The sequence below is a fragment of the Kogia breviceps genome, chromosome 14, assembly GCF_026419965.1.
Source record: "Kogia breviceps isolate mKogBre1 chromosome 14, mKogBre1 haplotype 1, whole genome shotgun sequence".
Taxonomy (NCBI): Eukaryota; Metazoa; Chordata; class Mammalia; order Artiodactyla; family Physeteridae; genus Kogia; species Kogia breviceps.
Window position 1 is genome coordinate 88,170,242 of NC_081323.1, and position 20,786 is coordinate 88,191,027.

Sequence of the window (20,786 nt, forward strand, 5' to 3'; positions counted from 1 at the left end):
TGTCTCCCTCCCACCCTCCCTATCCCAACCCTCTAGGGGGACACAAAGCACCGAGCTGATCTCCCTGTGCTATGTGGCTGCTTCCCACTAGCTATTTTACATTTGGTAGTGTTTATATGTCCATGCCACTCTCTCACTTCGTCCCAGCTTACCCTTCCCCCTCCCTGTGTCCTCAAGTCCATTCTCTACATCTGCATCTTTATTCCTGTCCTGCCCCTAGGTTCTTCAGAACCATTTTTTCCCCTTAGATTCCATATATATGTGTTAGCATACAGTATTTGTTTTTCTCTTTCTGACTTACTTCACTCTGTATGACAGACTCTAGGTCCATCCACCTCACTACAAACAACTCAATTTCGTTTCTTTTCATGGCTGAGTAATATTCCATTGTATATATGTGCCACATCTTCTTTATCCATTCATCTGTTGATGGACAGTTAGGTTGCTTCTGTGTCCTGGCTATTGTAAACAGTGCTGCAGTGAACATTGTGGTACGTGACTCTTTTTGAATTATGGTTTTTTCAGGGTATATGCCCAGTAGTGCGATTGCTGGGTCGTATGGTAGTTCTATTTTTAGTGTTTTAAGGAACCTCCATACTGTTCTCCATAGTGGCTGTATCAATTTACATTCCCACCGATAGTGCAAGAGGGTTCCCTTTTCTCCACACCCTCTCCAGCATTTTTCACCTGTAGATTTTTTGATAATGGCCATTCTGACCGGTGTGAGGTGATATCTCATTGTAGTTTTGATTTGCATTTCTCTAATGATTAATGATGTTGAGCATTCTTTCATGTGTCTGTTGGCAATCTGTGTATCTTCTTTGGAGAAATGTCCATTTAGGTCTTCTGCCCATTTTTGGATTAGGTTGGTTGTTTTCTTGATATTGAGCTGCATGGGCTGCTTGTATATTTTGGAGATTAATCCTTTGTCAGTTGCTTCATTTGCAAATATTTTCTCCCATTCTGAGGGTTGTCTTTTGGTCTTGTTTATGGTATCCTTTGCTGTGCAAAAGCTTTTAAGTTTCATTAGGTCCCAGTTGTTTATTTTTGTTTTTATTTCCATTTCTCTAGGAGGTGGGTCAAAAAGGATCTTGCTGTGATTTCTGTCATAGAGTGTTCTGTCTGTTTTCCTCTAAGAGTTTGATGATGTCTGGCCTTACATTTAGGTCTTTAATCCATTTTTTAATTTTTGAGTATCGTGTTAGGGAGTGTTCTGATTTCATTCTTTTACATGTAGCTGTCCAGTTTTCCCAGCACCACTTACTGAAGAGGGTGTCTTTTCTCCACTGTATATTCTTGCCTCCTTTATCAAAGATAAGGTGACCATATATGCATGGGTTTACCTCTGGGCTTTCTATGCTGTTCCATTGATCTATATTTCTGTTTTTGTGCCAGTACTATACTGTCTTGATTACTGTAGCTTTGTAGTAGAGTCTGAAGTCTGGGAGCCTGATTTCCTCCAGCTCCGTTTTTCTCTCTCAAGATTGCTTTGGCTATTCAGGGCCTTTTGTGTTTCCATACAAATTGTGAAATTGTTTGTTCTAGTTCTGTGTAAAGTGCCATTGGTAGTTTGATAGGGATTGCACTGAATCTGTAGATTGCTTTGGGTAGTAGAGTCATTTTCACAGTATTGATTCTTTCAATCCAATACATTGATATATCTCTCCATCTGTTTGTATCATCCTTAATTTCTTTCATCAGTGTCATAAAGTTGTCTGCATACAGATCTTTTTGTCTCCTTAGGAGGTTTATTGCTAGGTATTTTATTCTTTTAGTTGCAATGGTAAATGGGAGTGTCTCCTTAATTTCTCTTTCAGATTTTTCATCATTAGTGTGTAGGAATGCAAGAGATTTCTGTGCATTAATTTTGTATCCTGCTACTTTACCAAATTCATTGATCAGACCTAGTAGTTTTCTGGTGGCATCTTTAGGATTCTCTATGTGTAGTATCATGTCATCTGCAAACAGGCACAGCTTTACTTCTTCTTTTCCGATTTGTATTCCTTTCATTTCTTTCTCTTCTCTGATTGCTGTGGCTAAAACTTCCAAAACTATGTTGAATAATAGTGGTGAGAGTAGGCAACCTTGTCTTGTTCCTGATCTTAGTGGAAATGGTTTCAGTTTTTCACCATTGAGAACGATGCTAGCTGTGGGTTTGTCAAAAGTGGCCTTTATTATGTTGAAGTAAGTTCCCTCTATGCCTGCTTTCTGGAGAGTTTTTATCATAAATGGGTATTGAATTTTGTTGAAAGCTTTTTCTGCATCTGTTGAGATTATCACATGGTTTTTATCCTTCAGTTTGTTAATATGTTGTATCACATTGACTGATTTGCGTATATTGAAGAATCCTTGCATTCCTGGGATAAACCGTGCATGATCCTTTTAATGTGCTGCTGGATTCTGTTTGCTAGTATTTTGTTGAGGATTTTTGCATCTGTGTTCATCAGTGATACTGGCCTGTAGGTTTGTTTTTTGTGACATCTTTGTCTGGTTTTGGTATCAGGGTGATGGTGGCCTCATAGAATGAGTTTGGCAGTGTTCCTCCCTCTGCTATATTTTGGAAGAGTTTGAGAAGGATAGGTGTTAGCTCTTCTCTAAATGTTTGACAGAATTTTTCTATGAAGCCATCTGGTCCTGGGCTTTTGTTTTTTGGAAGATTTTTTTTTTTTTTTTTTTTTTTTTTGCGGTACGCGGGCCTCTCACTGTTGTGGTCTCTCCCGTTGTGGAGCACAGGCTCCGGACGCGCAGGCTCAGCGGCCATGGCTCACGGGCCCAGCCGCTCCGTGGCATGTGGGATCTTCCCTGACCGGGGCACGAACCCATGTCCCCTCCATTGGCAGGCAGACTCTCAACCACTGCGCCACCAGGGAAGCCTGAAGATTTTTAATCACAGTCTCAATTTCACTACTTGTGATTGGTCTGTTTATATTTTCTATTTCTTCCTGGTTCAGTCTCAGAAGGCTGTGCTTTTCTAAGAATTTGTCCATTTCTTCCAGGTTGTCCATCTTATTGGCATAGAGTTGCTTGTAGTATTCTCTCCTTTGTATTTCTTCAGTGTCAGTTGTTACTTCTCCTTTTTCATTTCTAGTTCCGTTGATTTGAGTCTTCTCCCTTTTTTTCTTGATGAGTCTGGCTAAAGGTTTATCAATTTTGTTTACCTTCTCAAAGAACAAGCTTTTAGTTTTATTGATCTTTGCTATTGTTTCCTTCAATTCTTTTTCATTTATTTCTGATCTGATCTTTATTATTTCTTTCCTTCTGCTAACTTTGGGCGGGTTTTTGTTGTTGTTGTTCTTTCTCTAATGGCTTTAGGTGTAAGGTTGTTTGTTTGAGATTTTTCTTGTTTCTTGAGGTAGGATTGTATTGCTATAAACTTCCCCCTTAGAACTGCTTTTGCTGCATCCCACAGGTTTTGGGCCATCGTGTTTTCATTGTCATTTGTTTCTAAGTATTTTTTGATTTTCTCTTTGATTTCTTCAGTGATCTCTTGGTTATTTAGTAGTGTATTGTTTAGCCTCCATGTGTTTGTAATTTTTTACAGTTTTTTTCCTGTAATTGATATCTAGTCTCATAGCGTCGTGGTTGGAAAAGATACTTGATACAATTTCAGTTTTCTTAAATTTACCAAGGCTTGATTTGTGACCCAAGATACGATGTATCCTGGAGAATGTTCCATGAGCACTTGAGAAGAAAGTGTATTCTGTTGTTTTTGGATGGAATGTCCTATAAATATCAATTAAGTCCATCTTATTTAATGTGTCATTTAAAGCTTGTGTTTCCTTATTTATTTTCATTTTGGTTGATCTGTCCATTGGTGAAAGTAGGGTGTTAAAGTCCCCTACTATTATTGTGTTACTGTCGGTTTCCCCTTTTATGGCTGTTAGCATTTGCCTTATGTATTGAGGTGCTCCTATGTTGGTACATAAATATTTACAATTGTTATATCTTCTTCTTGGATTGATCGTTCGATTATTGTGCAGTGTCCTTCCTTCTCTGTCTCTTGTAATCGTCTTTATTTTAAAGTCTATTTGGCCGTGATATGAGAATTGGTACTCCAGCTTTTTTTTTGATTTCCATTTGCATGGAATATCTTTTTCCATCCCCTCACTTTCAGTCTGTATGTGTCCCTAGGTCTGAAGTGGGTCTCTTGTAGACAGCGTATATATGGGTCTTGTTTTTGTATCCAGGAGTGTCTTTGCAATTCATGGTGGACCCCTCAGGCCACAGCTGAGTTTGTGCTAAAGGTCGCTCGTGGGGGGGGGGGCCCTGCATAGTTCCAGGAGGGGGGTATACACGCTGGAGAGACCAACCATGTATCAGAGGGCTGGGGCTCTGAGACAGTGACATCAGCCTGACCTTCTGATCCCCTGGGAAGTGGAGGGGTGGGCGCTGGAGACGGAGTTCAATCACGTGGCCAAGGATTCAGTCATGAGCACGTAATAAAACCCCATAAGAACTGGACAGCAAGCTCGACTGAGTGTCCTGGTCGGTGATCAGACATGTATGCGCCGGGAGGGTGACGCGTCCTGAGGACACGAGCTTTGAGCTTGGGACCCTCCCATTCCATGCCCTGTGCGTCTCCTCATTTGTCTGGTCCTGATTTTTACTCTTTATGATAAAACTGAGACACCAAATAAGCATTTAGCTGAGCTCTGGGGGTTGCGCTAGGGAATCACTGAGATGACAGGGGGATCAGTCTGTCAGGAGCACGGGGGTCTGTGAGCCCTGGAGCAAGCGGCTGGCGTTGGAGTGAGCACAGTCTTGCTGGGGACAGTGCCCTTCACCTGTGGGGTGTCTGCTAACTCCAGGCAGGCAGTGTCAGAACTGCGCTGTAAGGACTTGCCCTGAAATGGAAGATTTTCTGACACGAGGAAGGTTAACTTAGCAGGGTGACAAGGGTGGCTGGGGTCTGGGCCGTTTTCTACGTGCGGACACTGGCCGTGCTCAAAGAGGCCCCCTGAGGGCCACCACGGTCTCACTTCTAAGTCAGGAGGAGAGACATGCAGGTGACCTGAGGCCTCGGAAGCAGATGCAGAACCCAGGAGGCTGCAAAGCCCTGCGTGATGCAGATGAGACCCTGGGGGGTCCTGAGGGGCACCTTACAGCAGCCAGGAAGAGATTCCAATGAAACATTCCAGAGGGTTGCCTCCGGGCTGACAGTGAGTCACGAACCTTTCCTCCTGCCCGAACTAGAGATCTTCTCTGCCCGTCCCTCCTTCCCATCGGTGCTTACCCCCCAGGATCTCCACTCCACCCACCGTCCGCCCTGCACACGGGCATCTAATGAGTCACCGAGTTCTACCTGCCGGACCCTAGAAAGGCCCACGCGCCACCAGCCCTCCCAGAGCCGTCACACTCGGGCCGCTTGGAACCCTCTGTACTGTCGGGGGTCACGCCACAGCCCTGCAGCCTCTGCGGCTCCCCCTCCACGCCCATGAGCCCCGTCCCCACACCGGTGCGTGGAACTGCCCGGCCGTGAGCAAGGCCATCGCCAAGGGCTCGCAGCTCCCTGAGCCAGGCCGTCCCCACCTGTGCCGGAAAGCCCAGCTCAGCCTCCAAAGCCCCGAGGCTCAGCCTCTCCTCTGTGCAGGCTGCCCGGGCCCCCTCTGCCCTGACTAGTCACGCTTACCCCTGACCCTCTGCAGTTCATGGCTTTTTCGGTTGAAGAAACACGGCGAAGCCGACAGCGCAGGACCCAGGCGCGTGGCTGATGGGGGCCTGCCCGCTCCTCTACTGCGGCCTCTTTTCCTCCTCCCACCCCCTCATCACCCTGCGTCGGCGACGCCGGGCCCGGAGACTAGTGCTGTGCAGCGTGGGGAGAGCAGACACGCTGACCCGGACGGGGGAGGACGGGGGAGCAAACAGCCCTCCCCGAGCCGCTGCGGGCCGGGGACTCGGGCTGGGGGCCACAGCCCTGGCCTCCCGGAGCTCACAGCCAGGAGGGCAAGGCCCGTGCCCGGCGGGATGGCACGGGGCAGCCGAGAGTGAGCGCCACAGGGCGGCTTGGGACCTGCGAGGCCGCACGCGGAGCCGGCCTGCAGTGGGGCCCCCTCGTGGAGGAGGTTAGGGCTAGCGGCTGGGAGGGTCTGGGGTGAAGAGGGAGGGTAAGGGCGGGAAGTGGCCGGCTGAGGGCCCAGGTAGGACCAGGGGGGGCTCTGGGGCTGCCGGCGGGAGCGCGGGGCTTGCACTGGGTCATGGGGGAAGGCAGGAAGGAGGTGCCTGGGTTAGAAATTTCTGGCTTATCTGTGTGACGCTGACTTTCTGGGGCTGGAGGTGAGACGGCAAGGGCAGCTCCTCAGGAAGTGGCCTGGAGATAAAATGTCAGGCGATGGCCTCTGTAACAGTCGGGAGGGAGGACAGACCACGAACAGGAGCTGGTTAGAGGTTAGAGGAGACAGGTGGCCATGGCTGGCGCAGCTGGGGTCCGCGGGACACACGGGCAGCCACAGGCGCGGCACACAGCTGGCTCGGGACGGGCCTTGCAGAGCGGCCTTCTTGTCCCGGAGGATGGATGGACTGGACGGGAGGCGGGCGGGAAGGGGCAGGCTCTCCTCCTGGACAGGAAGAGCGTCAACCTGCGGCCCGGAGCGGCCAGCGCACCCCCGCACCTCTGCGCACATCTCTGTCCCGGGGCTCCACGGGAGCCGGTGGCCAAATTCCCACAGCCGGGAAAAGCCAGGCCTACGCTTAATTTCAGGTCATGCTTCTCAGCCTACTCGAGGGCCCACTCACTTAGCAATGACCGATCCGACAGGCGAGGGGACAGTTCTCTCCTTGGGGCTGGAGGGCTTAGTAGACGGTGGGCTGCTCACTGCTCCGTATCTACGGGTCGCTCCGCAGCAGCCTCCAGTCCAGGCCTGAGCTCAGGAAGTCCCTGGGCCCCAGCTTAGGCAAGGCCCTCTGTCCGGCCCTCAGAGCTTGACGCCCACCCAGGGTGTGAGTCTGGGAAGGATGGTTTCTGACGTTCCCCACCCCCCCAGCACTGCAAAGCCACCAAGGAGAATGCCACAGGGCTTGCCAGAAGTAGGCACACTGAACAGCAGCAATGGCGGCCCTGAGCTTGGTGCGCAGAGGTGAGAAAAGACTGTTAAAAAAATTGACGAGACTTAGGAACTTTAAAGGCAAAGTGGCCTTGAGACATTTAGAACAGGAACCGAGATCTCAAGCCCAGTGGCGCCCAAGGACATCGCTGTCCGTGATGCAGCTGGAAATAACGAGCCCTCGTCCACTGGTGCCCCAAAGAGTCCACGGTCGCCCCTGGACGATGGCCCACGCAACGTGTGCTCTTTACAGCCATCACAGGGCTCAGAGTTGGAAGGAAATTTAGATTTTTCTTCCTCTGGTTCCAGCCTCTGCCCTCCATGGACACTCCCTCTAGCATACCTCGTGTCCAGTATTACCTGTTTCACAATGCAAAGAACTTTTTAATATGCATTGGAAACGTACACTATTTCTTTAAATGATGTTTCGGTTATCTGGAAAATTAAGCTTTGTGAGATGCTTGACTAACCCATCAGTAGCCGATAAATGAGGCTTTAAGATATTCTGAATCCATCTCAGAGAAGCTCATCTAAGAGCAGGAGATTGTGTCCTGGCACCTCCTCCGCCAAGTCTGAAAGGAGATAAATGATCGGCCAGTGACTCAGGGACAGTGATTTGCAGACAGGGCTACGGCTGAAAGGCTCTGAGAACAACAGGTACGACGGGGGACAAGGCCAGTGCTGAGTCACTTCGTGATTTAAAGAGAAATCACCATCAGGAAAATGACACCGCCATAATATCAGAAATTAACAACAACAAAACCCGGGCAGTAGGGGAGGGCGGTGAAGCGAGGTGTGTTTGAGAGGAACGGCTTGGGGAGGGGCTCGAGGGAAGGCGGCTGGGCCGGGGGTGGCCGCGAGGAGCTGCTGTGGGGGGAGAGGACTGGGTAAGTATTTCCTACGTAAAGCGCCGTCCCTCTATCGCACACATGACACCTTGGTCAAAGCCATCTCCTCTGACTTCACTCTGAGGGTGTAGGCGATGGGGCCTGAAAACTCTCGAGAGGTGGTATTACATTGTTCGCTCCTAATTATGGCTTTGTCGGAAGTGGCTTCATTGAGAGAAACCTCTCCCGCTGCCTCGGGGTCCGAGTCTGCCAGTAAAACCAGGTTTTTCTCTGTACTCCGGGCTCAGAAGAATTAGTCTCTGATCTCAGAAGGAAAGACGCAATGCTAATTGGGTCTTTAAATGATTAACAATCAATCCAAAAAGCCTTCGCGCCTGGTCCCTCACAGCAAGAAGCTTTGGGGGCCCGGAGTCACCCCAGAAGCAGTTCCTTCCTGTAAGGCCGTAGGAGAGACACAGCTGACGCGACTGGTGAGCGGCGGTTCATTTACCAGGCGCATGAGGAGGCCCTCTGGGAGTGCAGACGCCTCTCCTCTCGGCCGGGGCGGTGGGGGGGTGAGGCAGACCCTCAGAAATTAGTCCTCCTCGGCGGCACCAAATCCCAAACCCATTTCAACCTGTAAGTGGAGCAGGGCTTCCTCAGACACTGATGGGGCGCCTGCTACGCACCTGGCGCCATTCCATCCCACGCACGGAGGGCTGGCTCCGCAGCAGACAGACACACCTCGTGTGTCCGAGGATGAAAGAGAGCAACTTCCTGGCCTGGGTGACGGGGAGGGTGCCGCGGATGAAAAGAGGAACATTTTTTATGGGATGGTGAGGAACGGTGACTGATTGAGTGTCTGCCCTAAGCTAGGCTCCCGGCCAGGATTTACAAACAGCGGTCCGCTCAAACCTCACCGCCACCCTTTAAGGTAAATGACAGCGTGCCCGGTTTACAGGTGAGAAAACTGAGACTGAGGTGTGAGGTGACCTGCCCGAAGTCACACAGGCAGTGAGGACTGGGGAGGGGTCTCCAGGCCAGCCTCGCTCCCGAGAGCCCGTGACCCTGCGGGGACTGCGGCTTCTGCCCGCACGGTGCCCCCCCGCCCCCGGCTGGCACAGCACCAGCTACCGAGCAAACCGACAGGAGAGCTGCCGGCAGGCGGCTGCTTCTGAAAAGCCCGCTTGTGATGCTCCTAATTTCCACGTTGAACAAAGTAGCTTTTAACTCAAGTGGGGAGGCCGGGGAAGCAGGCTTTCAGGCGCTTCGGAAGGACACTGTTTAGCCGTAAGCCCCTCTCAGTCACTCCTGCAACGGGACATTTCTTGTTGTCATCTGAGTGAGTCAGGGAAATGTCACTGCGCTGGGTTTGTAAGTTCGCCGAGAAGCACAAGACGCCCTACAATCCTGAGCTGTGACTGTCGTTATTGCTATATCGTCATCACTGATGTCTCAGAGTTAAGACCTTATTGGATGTAACGATACACCGCGCTCTAACCTACAACCTTCCCCATTCATTCCGATTTGGAAGAGTGGAGGGCTTATTACACCAACAGTTCACAAGGAACCACTGTCTTCCAAATCAGCTCTGTAACCAGTTGTACCTAAATTGGTTTGAATCACGAATCTGCAAGTATTTCTATATTTAGAGATGAGGTGTTTTACCATTACACCGAGCCTATTATTTTACAGATACAGCAACATTTGCTGAAAAATGTATTTTACTTAGAGGAAATCAAATAAGCAAATACTAGGGGAGATGTGCAAATCAGCAGAACATAAACATTGTGCAGAACAGAAGGAGTTCACGACATCGGAAGCACACAATTTGGCTTCTGCTGACAGAGTCTTTATGAAATGCTAACCCTCATTTATGTGGTACCAACGACGGATGATCTAAGAGTTCTCAAAGGTAGTTGAGAAGCCGTGAATAGCACAGCGCATCATGTGGATTCTCTGGTCACGGATGCCAACGTCATCAACAATTTTTAAGAAGACCTCCACGTGAGCTATGGATGGAGGAGGAAAGCGAGCCGACCAGAGCTGAGCAGGGGTTGGCCGTCCGGCTCCCGACGGCGGGGGGAGCCCAGGGCACGTGAGCACCTAAGGGAAGGTGAGGGGTGTGAGCGGAACGTCTGGGAGGATCGCCGGGGGCAACAAACACACATTCATTCAACCAACCAACGTGTATTCACCGAACGCCTGCGGTGTGCCGAACACCGCCAGGCACTCAAAACGCAGAGCTGTGCCACCCTTCTACTTCAAGAGGGAAGAAGTCGCCCGCGTGATCGGTGCTGACGAGGGTGGAGCAGGTGCTGGGCAGCACGGGAGAGACAGCCTGCATCCCGGGGGCAGGAAGGGATCCTGCACTGATTCCCAGGGGAGGGGCGCCCCCTGCAGGGGGCGGTGAGAGAGGAGCCAGGCCAAGCCGTGGAGGCGGCGGAGGCTGAGGTGCCCTGCATGGGGGCCCGGGGGCCCAGGAGGGCAGGAAGAGCCCAGGGTCAGCGGGCCCAGTGGCGAGAGGCAGGGTGGGGAGGCCCCCCACTGATCCTCTGGGGCTGAAAGGCAACTGGGTGACCTCTGATCACAACAGGTGAGCAGCCTCTGCGGAGAACAAGGTCATCGTGGGGAGAGGCCAGCCTGGAGGTAGCGCGGCGCTTTCCCAGGTTCCGCAGATGCAACAGCCAGCCTTTCTGGACCGGCAGCTGCCCGTCAGCAACCCGCCAAATGCCACACACGGGCTGGCGGAGGGCCGCTTGTTCAGGTCTGTGTGCAACAGACGCGGGGGGCCCTGGGTGCAGCACCGAGCAAGCGTTTTTCTTTTTCGTGTTTAAGGCCCTCGGCCAGGGCCTGGGGACTCAAAGGCAAGTGAGACAGGCCCCTGTCCTCAGACGGTTCACAGCCTACTTCAGGGAATGACTTTTGCCTACAGAAGCCTTCCCGGATGGCAGTGGGCGGAGCGCAGTGAGGAAGACCTCTGGATCCTCTCAAAGGCCTTTCCTGATGGCCAGCGCGCCCCTGTCGGCCACAGCTGGCCGCTGCCCGGCCGGCCCCGCCCTGCTTCTCTAGTTTCGGGTGTTACTTCTGCGCGCATGGGCTGGGGGAACGTCTCGGGGGGGCACCACTTTTCGAAAGCAGGTAAATACACGTCGGAAAAACACACTGGGTCAGCGGGCTTTTCAGCTTCCTGCCCGTGAGGAGAGGGAGCTGTGGGAGGATGAGCTCGACGCACAGAGGTGGACGCCACCAGGGCTCCCTCGGCCCCCGTCCCCAGGAAGGCCCAGGTAGAGGGATCGGGCGGCTGCTCACCACCCCCAGGAGGTCAGCGGACGCGACGGGAAGCACGCGTTTGCCCACAGAGAGGCAGCTGGCTTTCCCGGGAACCGGGCCAACCTGGCGCTGACCGGAACTTCCGACGGGCGCCACTGGATAGAGCAGACCCACCATTACTCACACACGGCGTGGAAAACAGTCTATCACAATATGGGCTCAGCGGGGAGAATGTGATAAAAGGGATCAATGAGGAAGACCAATAATTAAGCCATCTAAACCGAGGCTGAACACGTTATAATTTCAAGGTTACCAAAACAAACCCAACCCCGTAAGTGTACGTGCCTGAGGCCCAAGGCGGCGGCCTCTGACTGCTGGCTTGCGACCCACCACGCGTGTCGCGTGATGGTCGCGTGGGGGAGGGCTGACACTGAACCCGGAGCAGCCGCGATACTCACATCACCTCCAGGCGGGCTGTCCTGGAGTCGTTCCCGCCCTCAGAGATGACGCCACAGGTGTAGTCTCCAATGTCGCCCGACCACGTCTGGCTAATGAGGAGGGACCCGTCCTCCTCCACCACAATCCTGGAGCTGCCAGATGGGGTGATGGTCACGTTGTCCTTCTTCCACACGTAGCTGTGGGTCAAGCACACAGTTCTGACTTAGGACCCTGGTCGCTGATCCTTCCCTGTCTGTTAAAAAGCAAGCGACTGGGACTTCCCTCGTGGCGCAGTGGTTAAGAATCCACCTGCCAGTGCAGGGGACACGGGTTCGAGCCCTGGTCCGGAAAGATACCACATGCCGCGGAGCAACTAAGCCCGTGCGCCACAACTACTGAGCCTGTGCTCTAGAGCCTGTGAGCCACAACTACCGAGCCCACGCACCACAACTACTGAGGCCCTTGCGCCTAGAGCCCGTGCTCTGCAACAAGAGAAGCCACCGCGATGAGAAGCCCGTGCACCACAACGAAGAGTAGCCCCCGCTCGCCACAGCTAGAGAAAGCCCTCGTGCAGCAGCAAAGAGCCAACGCAGCCATAAATAAATAAATTTATTTAAAAAACAAAAAGCAAGCAACTGATGACCTTGTGAGTACAGTAAAAACTGCTGAACTGTGCTCTTTAAAAGGGTGATATTTAATACTATGTGAATTACATCTTAAAAAAAAAAAGGAAAGCGACCAGATGTCGTGGTCACAACACAAAGATAGACGCTGAAGTTAACGCAGGACAAAAAGACAAGTGCAGACATTCGTCTGTCTTTGGGTTCAGGACGGGGAGTCTGAGGGGTCCTGACCACCCGTGTCACCACTGCAACTGTACCTTCTGCTCCTGCAGGAAGGTCCCTGGGGGACAAGAGTGTAGCCTGGGCAGGGGGCAAGGGTCCCCTGGGTGTCCCCGTCCACGTTTTCTTAAAATCCAACCATTCTGGGGACTGCCCTGATTGCAGAGTGGTTAAGAATCCGCCTTCCAATGCAGGGCACGTGAGTTCGATCCCTGAGCAGGGAACTAGATCCCACATGCCGCAACTAAGAGTTCGCATGCCATGACTAAGGAGCCTGCCGGCCGCAACTGAGGAGTACACATGCTGCAACTAAGAGCTGGTGCAACCATAAATATAGAATAGAATAGAAATAAAAATGTTTTAAAAAAAATCCAACCATTCTGGCAGACTGTCCTTAAAACTGCATTTCTTTCTCTTTTAATTCTTTAGGCTATTTTAGCACATTTCTCTTTTCAAATGTAGACTCCACCAAGAGCCTGTCCAGCCCCTCACTAGTCACGGCTGGGTGAGATCAAAGTGCTGGCTTTCCTTTCCAAAGTACTGGACTGGATTTCCAGAATGCACCCAGTTCTTTATAAAGGCTTCATGCACACAGAGCACAGACGTTTACAAACTGCTCGTCTGGAGTTGCCCCCAGACAGAGCAGGACTGTCTCCACCAGAAGGAAGTGAATCAGCTGCTCACTTGGGGAGCAGCATTTGGCGGCCAGTGTCCCTTAGGGCCAGGTGCTCCTTGGGGCAAAGGAACCCAGGACGAGGGGTGCCCCAGAGCGAGCAGCCTAACTCCTTCTCAGGAAGGAAGCGCCAATTTTGTCTGTTTAATCGCACTACAGAAGCTACAAGAAAACCACAACGATCTGAGGGGGGTTTCTGGTGTGCCCTCCGGGTAGCAGAAAACTGGCTCACTTGTCCTTTGCTCGGTGACACTCCCTAGGCCTTTAGAAATGAATGAATTCTTTCCTAGAATCCTAGAATTCTCCAGGTAATCTCTAACTTGCTGGCTTTCGATTCTTTGTTTTGCATTCATCATTCTTGTAACGAAAGCAAACTTGGTTTCTGAGCTCTGGGGAAACTCCAGAGAGACAGGTGGAGATGTGGAAATTCACGGTTTGTCAAACAGCTGCCCAGGGAGAGTGAGGAAACAGCCCAGCCCCCGAACCCCGCTAGTAACGTGCGTGGGCGTCGGCAGCCACCTCTGCCTGACCCGCGTAGATGCTCCAGAGAGAAGGAGGGCCTCTTGATTCTATCGTTTGGCTAACTGCACGCCTTTGGCGCTAAGGCCAGAGTGAAAACACTAGGATGACTCCATCTTTCTTTCTAGATTCGTTTTCAAGGCTGGTTCTGAGAATTAAAAACTATTCTGAAAGTGGCAGCCCTTTGGGAAGAAGCTCACCACCGACAGCCAGCCGTGTCTGCTGCCGCGTGTCTAACCTGGGCTGTCACATCCTTCATCACGACCGTCCCCGTCTGAGTCAAACAAAGACAGGTGTCACCACCCACTTCGTGGACCCTCACGTCCCCTGGGTCCCTTGGCGCCCCGCAGTTTCCTCTAAATGGGTTAGATAACCGCGGATGCCTTTCTTCCATGCGGAGCTCCCTTTCCCCGTGACAGAGTGGAGCCATCCCTGGAGTAGAGAAAACCCCTCGAGTCTAGCACAGCCCCAGCGCAAACACTGCTGAAATCCCATTCAATCCCTCTGGATTTTTCTCTCATTAAGTATCAGCCTCTGACAAGTACGTTTTACAGATAGTGTATTAACCTTGGCAGAAAAATCATGAAGAGCTGTATTGAAGTCATGAAGTGGAACATAGCTCACTGTAAATAATACATAAGGCTGGAGTGGAAAATGGGATTTGTGTGATTAATGATGGAGGCCAGAACCGTGAGATGCTGTAATCAGGGATCTGTGGCTGGGATCAAAGTGCCTGAAATTCTCCCTCCTCATCTCTACTTCAGCTCCCCAGCTCCCAGAATACTAATGAGCCCCAAACGTCGTAAATGACCGAGCTGACCGGAGAGAAGTGCGCGGGTCGTGGGTGGTCCCACAGTGCAGCGTGGCCGTGGTCCCCTTAATCACCACGCGGTCCTCCGGAGGGGTCACGATGGACGTTCGATCTGGAAAGACACAAGTCGCGACTCAGACAAGATTACGCGCCTGAGCGTTTCCTCCCTCAGGGGGTGACGAATTGGTCATCTGACGTCAAAACCTAGTTTCCTCTTAGCTCGGCGAAACCCAGTGTACATGGAAGCACACAGGAGTGTTTAGGGCATTGAAAGCAAGCGTGTCTGCCTCCCAGCTGAGGGAGAGGGAGACAGGCCTCCCCCAGCCCGTGTCAGGTCACCCCCGGACCGCGGGCGCTCCGGAAGGAAACAAGAAGGAAGATGGCCTGCGGGTGGTCACCAGGTTCTACACCCGCGATTCTTTCCCATGATTATCAACTTTCTGGTAATTTCTACCGTCCACACAGTACGTCATGACTTTGCAAAGTGCTTTCATTTATACTGTGTTACTTAATCCTCACAGCAATCTTGTGAGGCTTGTGACAATCCTTCTCCCAGTGATCAGGAAGGAAAACTGATACTCAGGAGTACGGGGTCTTGCCTGGTGCCACGGGGCCAGTAAGGAGCGGGGCCCGGTGCTACGTGCAGGCCCGCAAGATCGTCCAGACCTGCGGCTGCCCGACACTCCACAGCTGCCAGCGCCAAGGCCCTGGAGACGGGCCTGTGGTGTGTGTGTCCCCACGCTGCACACCTCTCAGGAGGGCCCTGCTCTGGCACCAGGAAAGGAGACGGAACTTGGAGCCATGAGACTGGGTTCAGGGCCCAGCCCGACGGCTTACCGGGCAGGCACCCAGAGGAACGCCTCTGAGCTTATTAGTTTTCTTGTCTATGAAAGTGGGGGCTGCTATCGCTCACGCTGGGACAGAACAGAGTAGGTGATGCCTGGGAAGACCCCTGCAGGCCACACAGCACTGCACCAACCAGTCTACTGCTATTATAATTTTGAATCTCAGCAGATCCACAAAATTTTCCAGTGAGGGACCTACAGAGACGCAGACATCAGTTTTCCACAAGCTTTTAAATTTATGGTTAATTTTTGGGGACACTAGATGAATCAGATGCGGTTGATAGAACAGACCACCAAATGGCACAAAACCTCTTTTTTAGTGCTTAACAATATTGGGAGGATTTGGATTCATTCCTTTTAAACTTGTGATACTTTTAGAACACCTAATAAATGAGAAAGGGTCATTTATCAAAGCAGGCACCAACTATATCATAGGAAACGCTAAGCAGATACGAAATAAAGCACAACAATTTAGTTTTCCCTCAAGGATGGTATTTTAACAAATTATTCACTCAGGCAAGTTAAAAATTTCTTTCCCCATATAGATGACTTTACAAAAATCTATTAGTGAGCACTGACCGTCTCTTGCTTTTTTGAACAATAATTTTTCAGTAATATAGATATGGATGAAGCAGAGAGAGACAAGTTTATCAGCCACTGAAGCTAAATACTTGGTAATCCAACCCCTGCGTTCTGGAAACAATTTACTCTGCATTTCAGAAACCCGTGTTATAGATGAAATTAAGAGAAACAAAAGCTGCAGGAACCACAAAGATCCTTCAGTTTACTCCTAACATATAGGAAACATCCATATCTAAGATATGAGGAATGTTTTAGTTGGCCATAATGACAGTATAGAAAAAATGCTTTCTCTGCGATTTTCATTCTTGGTCCACTTTTCTTATGTGATGCTTATAAGATTAGCCAACCTATCAGTTTTTTTTTAATTTGAGCTAGTTTTGGGGGTAATAGCCCTACTCTACTGAGGTTAAAAAGTTAATCTTTCATCTCTCCTGAAACGTCCCCATTAAATCTTTGAATACATTTTCTAATTATTCTTTTAGAAGCTGAAAAATTAATTACTCAACAGATTTCTCCAAATTAGTTGTAAAAATAATGATTCTCCTTTGATTGGATTAGCGAGTCCAAGGGCATATTGACACCCCCAAGCACAGATGACAGGCTGATTGAACCATTATTAACAGAAAGCTCCACACGGGCTGAGGTCCTTACTCCACACGGTGAGTGTGGCAGACGCGTTCAGGGAGCCCTCGGAGTTGGCTGCACTGCAGGTGTAGTTGCCAGCATCCTGGATTAAGACAGGGGTGATCTGCAGGCCCCCAGACTCAAGGAGCATGAACCTGGGAATCCGCACAGAGCCGCTGGCCAGAATGTGGTTTCCTGAGGACGACAGACAAAACAGCAATGTGAGAACTGCAACGTCTGAGAGAAGGTAATGCTCTGGCCGCACCCAAGAAAATAATGTGAGGAGATCATGAGAAGAAAGTGGAAACTTTATGCACAAAAGTAACCAAAGCAGTTTGCTGTAGCGTTAATGAGAATAACAGAAACCAAGAACATCCTAATCGTCCAATATTGAGAGATTTGGTTAGACAAATATGATCCATCTATGTGATTGTTTCCTTTGCGTGACTGATTTTGAGTTTTCTTTATATGTGTATGCATTTGAAAAATTTCTCTATAAAGCCATTATTACATTCTAAGTCAGGAAAGACAAAAAGAAAATATATAAAATGAAAGAACCCTTCTTTCTGACTAATCTGTAGCTTCCCAGATCTTTAATGTCTATAAGCCATGGCCCCAGTGCACGAGTCATACCTTTGAGAGTTGGGAAGCCACCGAGTGGTTTGCTGGGAGTGAAAAAAGATGTAAGTTTTGAAGTTTCACCCAGATACAGGCCACTGAGCATGGCCAGTTCATCTATGAGGATGAACCCAACTCAGCCGGGGTTTGTTAAGGACAGACTATGCGTGCTGTTCATTTAGTGGCAGGTGTGCTGAACGTGTAGACAGGGCTGCAGGGGAGCTGCAAAGAGCCCAAGATGTGACACCACTCTTCACGGGAACTGAAACTACAGTCGGATTAAGAGCGCCACACACGTCAAACTGCGGAGGAAGCCAGCGATCCTGCGCTAAGGCAGCTTTCTTAGAAATGAAGGCGGATGTGGTCTTAACCGTGACTGTTAGCAAGGAAGCACTCCTTCATTCGCAAAGGGGACGCCTCAGCTGAAATCCAGAGCCCGCCAGGCCCGGGGCACCTGGTGAAGGGCTTGACGGAGGAAAAGCGCCATTCGCACAGTGTACAGAAACGTGCTTCCTCTTCTAGGCTGTGAGCTGCACAGAGCTTAAGGGGTCTTGCTCGTCTCACCCCTCCCCGTGCCCCTAGCATCGGCCCCTGGTGGGTGCTCAGTCAGTGGTTTTCTACTCTTTACCGAACGAGCGAGTGAGATTAAAACACAACGCGGGGCCGCCGGGCCGCTCCCTGCAGCAGCCGCGAGCGCCTACCTCTCCTCCACGCGATGGCCGGCCTGGGAGCCCCGGACACGTCGCAGCTCAGGACGGCGGTGGTCCCGTCGGTAACCGTGGTGTCCGCCGGAAGCTGGGTGAAGGCTGGGGCCACATCTAGGCAGAGCAGGTGAACAGTGAAACACTCAGCGCGTCCTCCCTCGGAAACGGTCAAGCCAGCCTGGTGGAGTCGCCCACCTGGGCTTTTGCAGAACTCATCCCAGAGGTAACTGAGCGATAAAAACTGAACCTTTCAGGAAGACTATGACCCCCCACTACCCGTCTCCCAGGAATCACTATCTCTGTTTGCAGCCTAAAGAGAAACGCCATCTCGTGACGTCATGGACACGAGTGGGGTAGAGCAGGAAGAACTGTTTCTGACCAACGTTGAAGGGGAGAGAGATGTTTGTTGAGATAAATCAAACAAGCTGCTTTCATTGTGTAAAGAAAGAAGAAAAAGCTAAGTTCTGAGCATCCTACATCGTCCCGGAGATGACACTTTGACACTTCCTGGGATCCGTTCTGAAAGTTGAAACAACCAGATTCCAAGGGCTTCCGAGAAGAACTCCTGGGGGCAGCGCTGGGTCTTCCTGTTCACAGGGGACCGCCCGGGCCTCCAGCTTCCGGCAGCCCCGAGTCAGACCCAGGAAGACAGAGGCAGCTCGGGCCGGCTTCGGGGACACTCCGCTGACTCTGCACTACTCTGCGGAAGATGAAGCCGGAGCCCCTGGGTCCCAGCCGTGACCTGCCTCGCCCAAATCCTGGCCAGGGGGCCCTGGGGTGCCGGGCCCAACGCCCCCGGGGCAGAAGCGGGCAGGCCCAGTGGACCCCGGGGCAGCTGCCCGCCCCTGCCCTCCCCCCCCGCTGGGTGTCCACCTCTGGTGCGATGAACCCCTGGAAGATGTGGGGGCCCCCCAACCACTCTCTCCTGCTCGTCCCCTCATCGGCCCCCCTACACCAGGCGCGGAGGCCCTCTGAAAGCTTCAGACGACGCCCGGCCAGTGCCCGGCTCAGAGCCGCGAAGGCCCCGCTGGCCCCGTGCACATCGTCAGCCCCCTTTGGGCCCGCACACACCCGGGCCGGCTCGCCCCTCCACGCATGTGTCGGGCGCCTGCAGCTCCCATCTCCACCACGGCACGCACCTCTCCGAGGCTCTGCAGGGCAGCCTCCTCCCCACCTGCAGGCCTCAGCTCCAGCAAGAACCCTCTCAGCTCAGAGAACCCACCCGGCTGCGCCCGCCCTCTAACGGAGCTTCCCTGGCTGCTCTGGGCCTCGCCTGGTCTTCCTCTGTAGGGCCCTCACCGCCCTCTGCCATGTCTCCCCTCCCCCAGGACCCTCCGTCCTGGAAGCACGAGAACCTCTTCTTCACAGCATCCTCTTAGCTCTGTCCCCGAGCCTCACCGGCCCAGAGTAACTGACACAGATGCTTAATAAACGTTTGTTGAGTGAACGAATAAATATTGTTTTACACGCTATTTTTCTTTCATTAAAAGTACTTTAATTAAAAAAAAAATCCATTTTGCCAAACCCTGTACGTACAAAACACAAATGCCGCATTATCATTATCACGTATTTGTTTGTTCACTCTCCAGTTGTCACGGTAACCAGGGGTTAAGAAGCACTTTCATTTAAATTTCCAAACCGATCCTCCTAAGAACCCTGTGAACTGGGCTGGCTGGTTCCATTTTGAAAAGAAAACCGAGGCTGAGAGAAATCAGGTGACCTGCCCTGGGTCTCTCCCGAGAGCAGGCTCTGCAAACCAGCAGCCTGGGCCAAATCCAGCCCGTCGCGGCTTTCGTAAATGGAGTCCTCCGGACTCGCCACGTCGGCTCGGAGTCGTCTGTGCTGCCTGCAGGCTACGCCAGCAAGGTGAGCGGTAGCGACACAGACCACGTCCTTCGAGGGCGGAAGCAGGCACCATCTGGCTTTTTACAGAAAAAGCTCGCCCATCCCTTCCCTACAACATCCTGGCCCACTACTCCAATCAGGCTTAGATACTTCTAATTGATCAAAACTCAGCTTCCGGCTGAAGCCCCCAGTATCATTTCTGCTGCCTGAAGTGACACTGGTTTCCTATGCTCCACAACGGAGGGGAGATTTGACCCCCGGCCAAGACTGGAGGAAATGACCCCTAGTTTACCAAAACATACGCATGAATATTTCAGGATTGCCTCGGTCCCTTCCTAGTTCTGGCCGACGAGAGCCACTGGCCACGCACACGCCGACCAGTTTGCTTTCTCCGATGGCTCTCAGCATTTTGCTTCCAAGAGGGCAGACGTGAAAGGTAGAGTTCCCTAATCACTAAATTCTACTTCGTTTTAGAAGAACAACATTACGACTATGGGAGATTAAAGAGAAAACCCACAAATGTAATAAAAACCTTTACCTTTATTTTTCAGAGTGCCAAAGTATTTCCGTTACTGGGACCATAAAAGAAAGTCACAAAAGAACTATAATTGTTCAATAAAACTGAAATAGAGAATGAATATAAAAAATGGAGAAAAGCTCGAAAGAAAAAGACTAGGGATGAGCTGTGCACTTAACAGCCTTTCCCGTTCTGTCCAGAAAAATGGGGAGTTTGTTCCTATGTCTCGATAAAGCAGTGTGTTCAAGTGCTGGGAAAATCGAGGCTCCAGAGGGACAGGCAGAGCGCCCGGGATGGGGGTGCTCGGGCTGAGCAGACACTAGCGTTTTCTGACACGTCCACGGGGCGAGGGCCGGGAAGGCCGGCTCTGCGGGGGGCAGTACTCACTGGTGACGTCCAGGTGGGTGTAGGTCTGGACCTCGCCGCCCTCGTTACTGGCGAAGCACTGGAAGATTCCCGAGTCCTCCGGACGCAGCTTCTGGACACGCAGGCCTCCACTTGACAGCACTTGGTATCGAGGGTTCTGGAGCTTGCTGATGGAGACCGCGTCCTTGAACCACCGGAGGGTGGGAAGAGGGGCCCCTGTGCAGGAGTGAAACAAAGTCCTTCAGCTTCAAGAGCTCCTTAC

General features: G+C 51.5%; 1 protein-coding gene across 5 annotated transcripts in view; it reads right to left on the bottom strand.

Moving 5' to 3' along the window:
• Positions 1-20,786, bottom strand: part of SDK1 (sidekick cell adhesion molecule 1) — a 786,274-nt gene that overhangs the window by 201,033 nt on the left and 564,455 nt on the right. For all 5 annotated transcript variants that reach the window (XM_067012701.1, XM_067012698.1, XM_067012699.1 and 2 more), the window contains exons 9-13: positions 20,546-20,740; positions 17,794-17,910; positions 16,502-16,669; positions 14,433-14,535; positions 11,599-11,775 (exon numbers count right to left, since the gene is read on the bottom strand). In XM_067012701.1, coding sequence (XP_066868802.1) covers positions 11,599-11,775; positions 14,433-14,535; positions 16,502-16,669; positions 17,794-17,910; positions 20,546-20,740 — 760 coding nt within the window. The remainder of the gene's footprint in view (positions 1-11,598; positions 11,776-14,432; positions 14,536-16,501; positions 16,670-17,793; positions 17,911-20,545; positions 20,741-20,786) is intronic.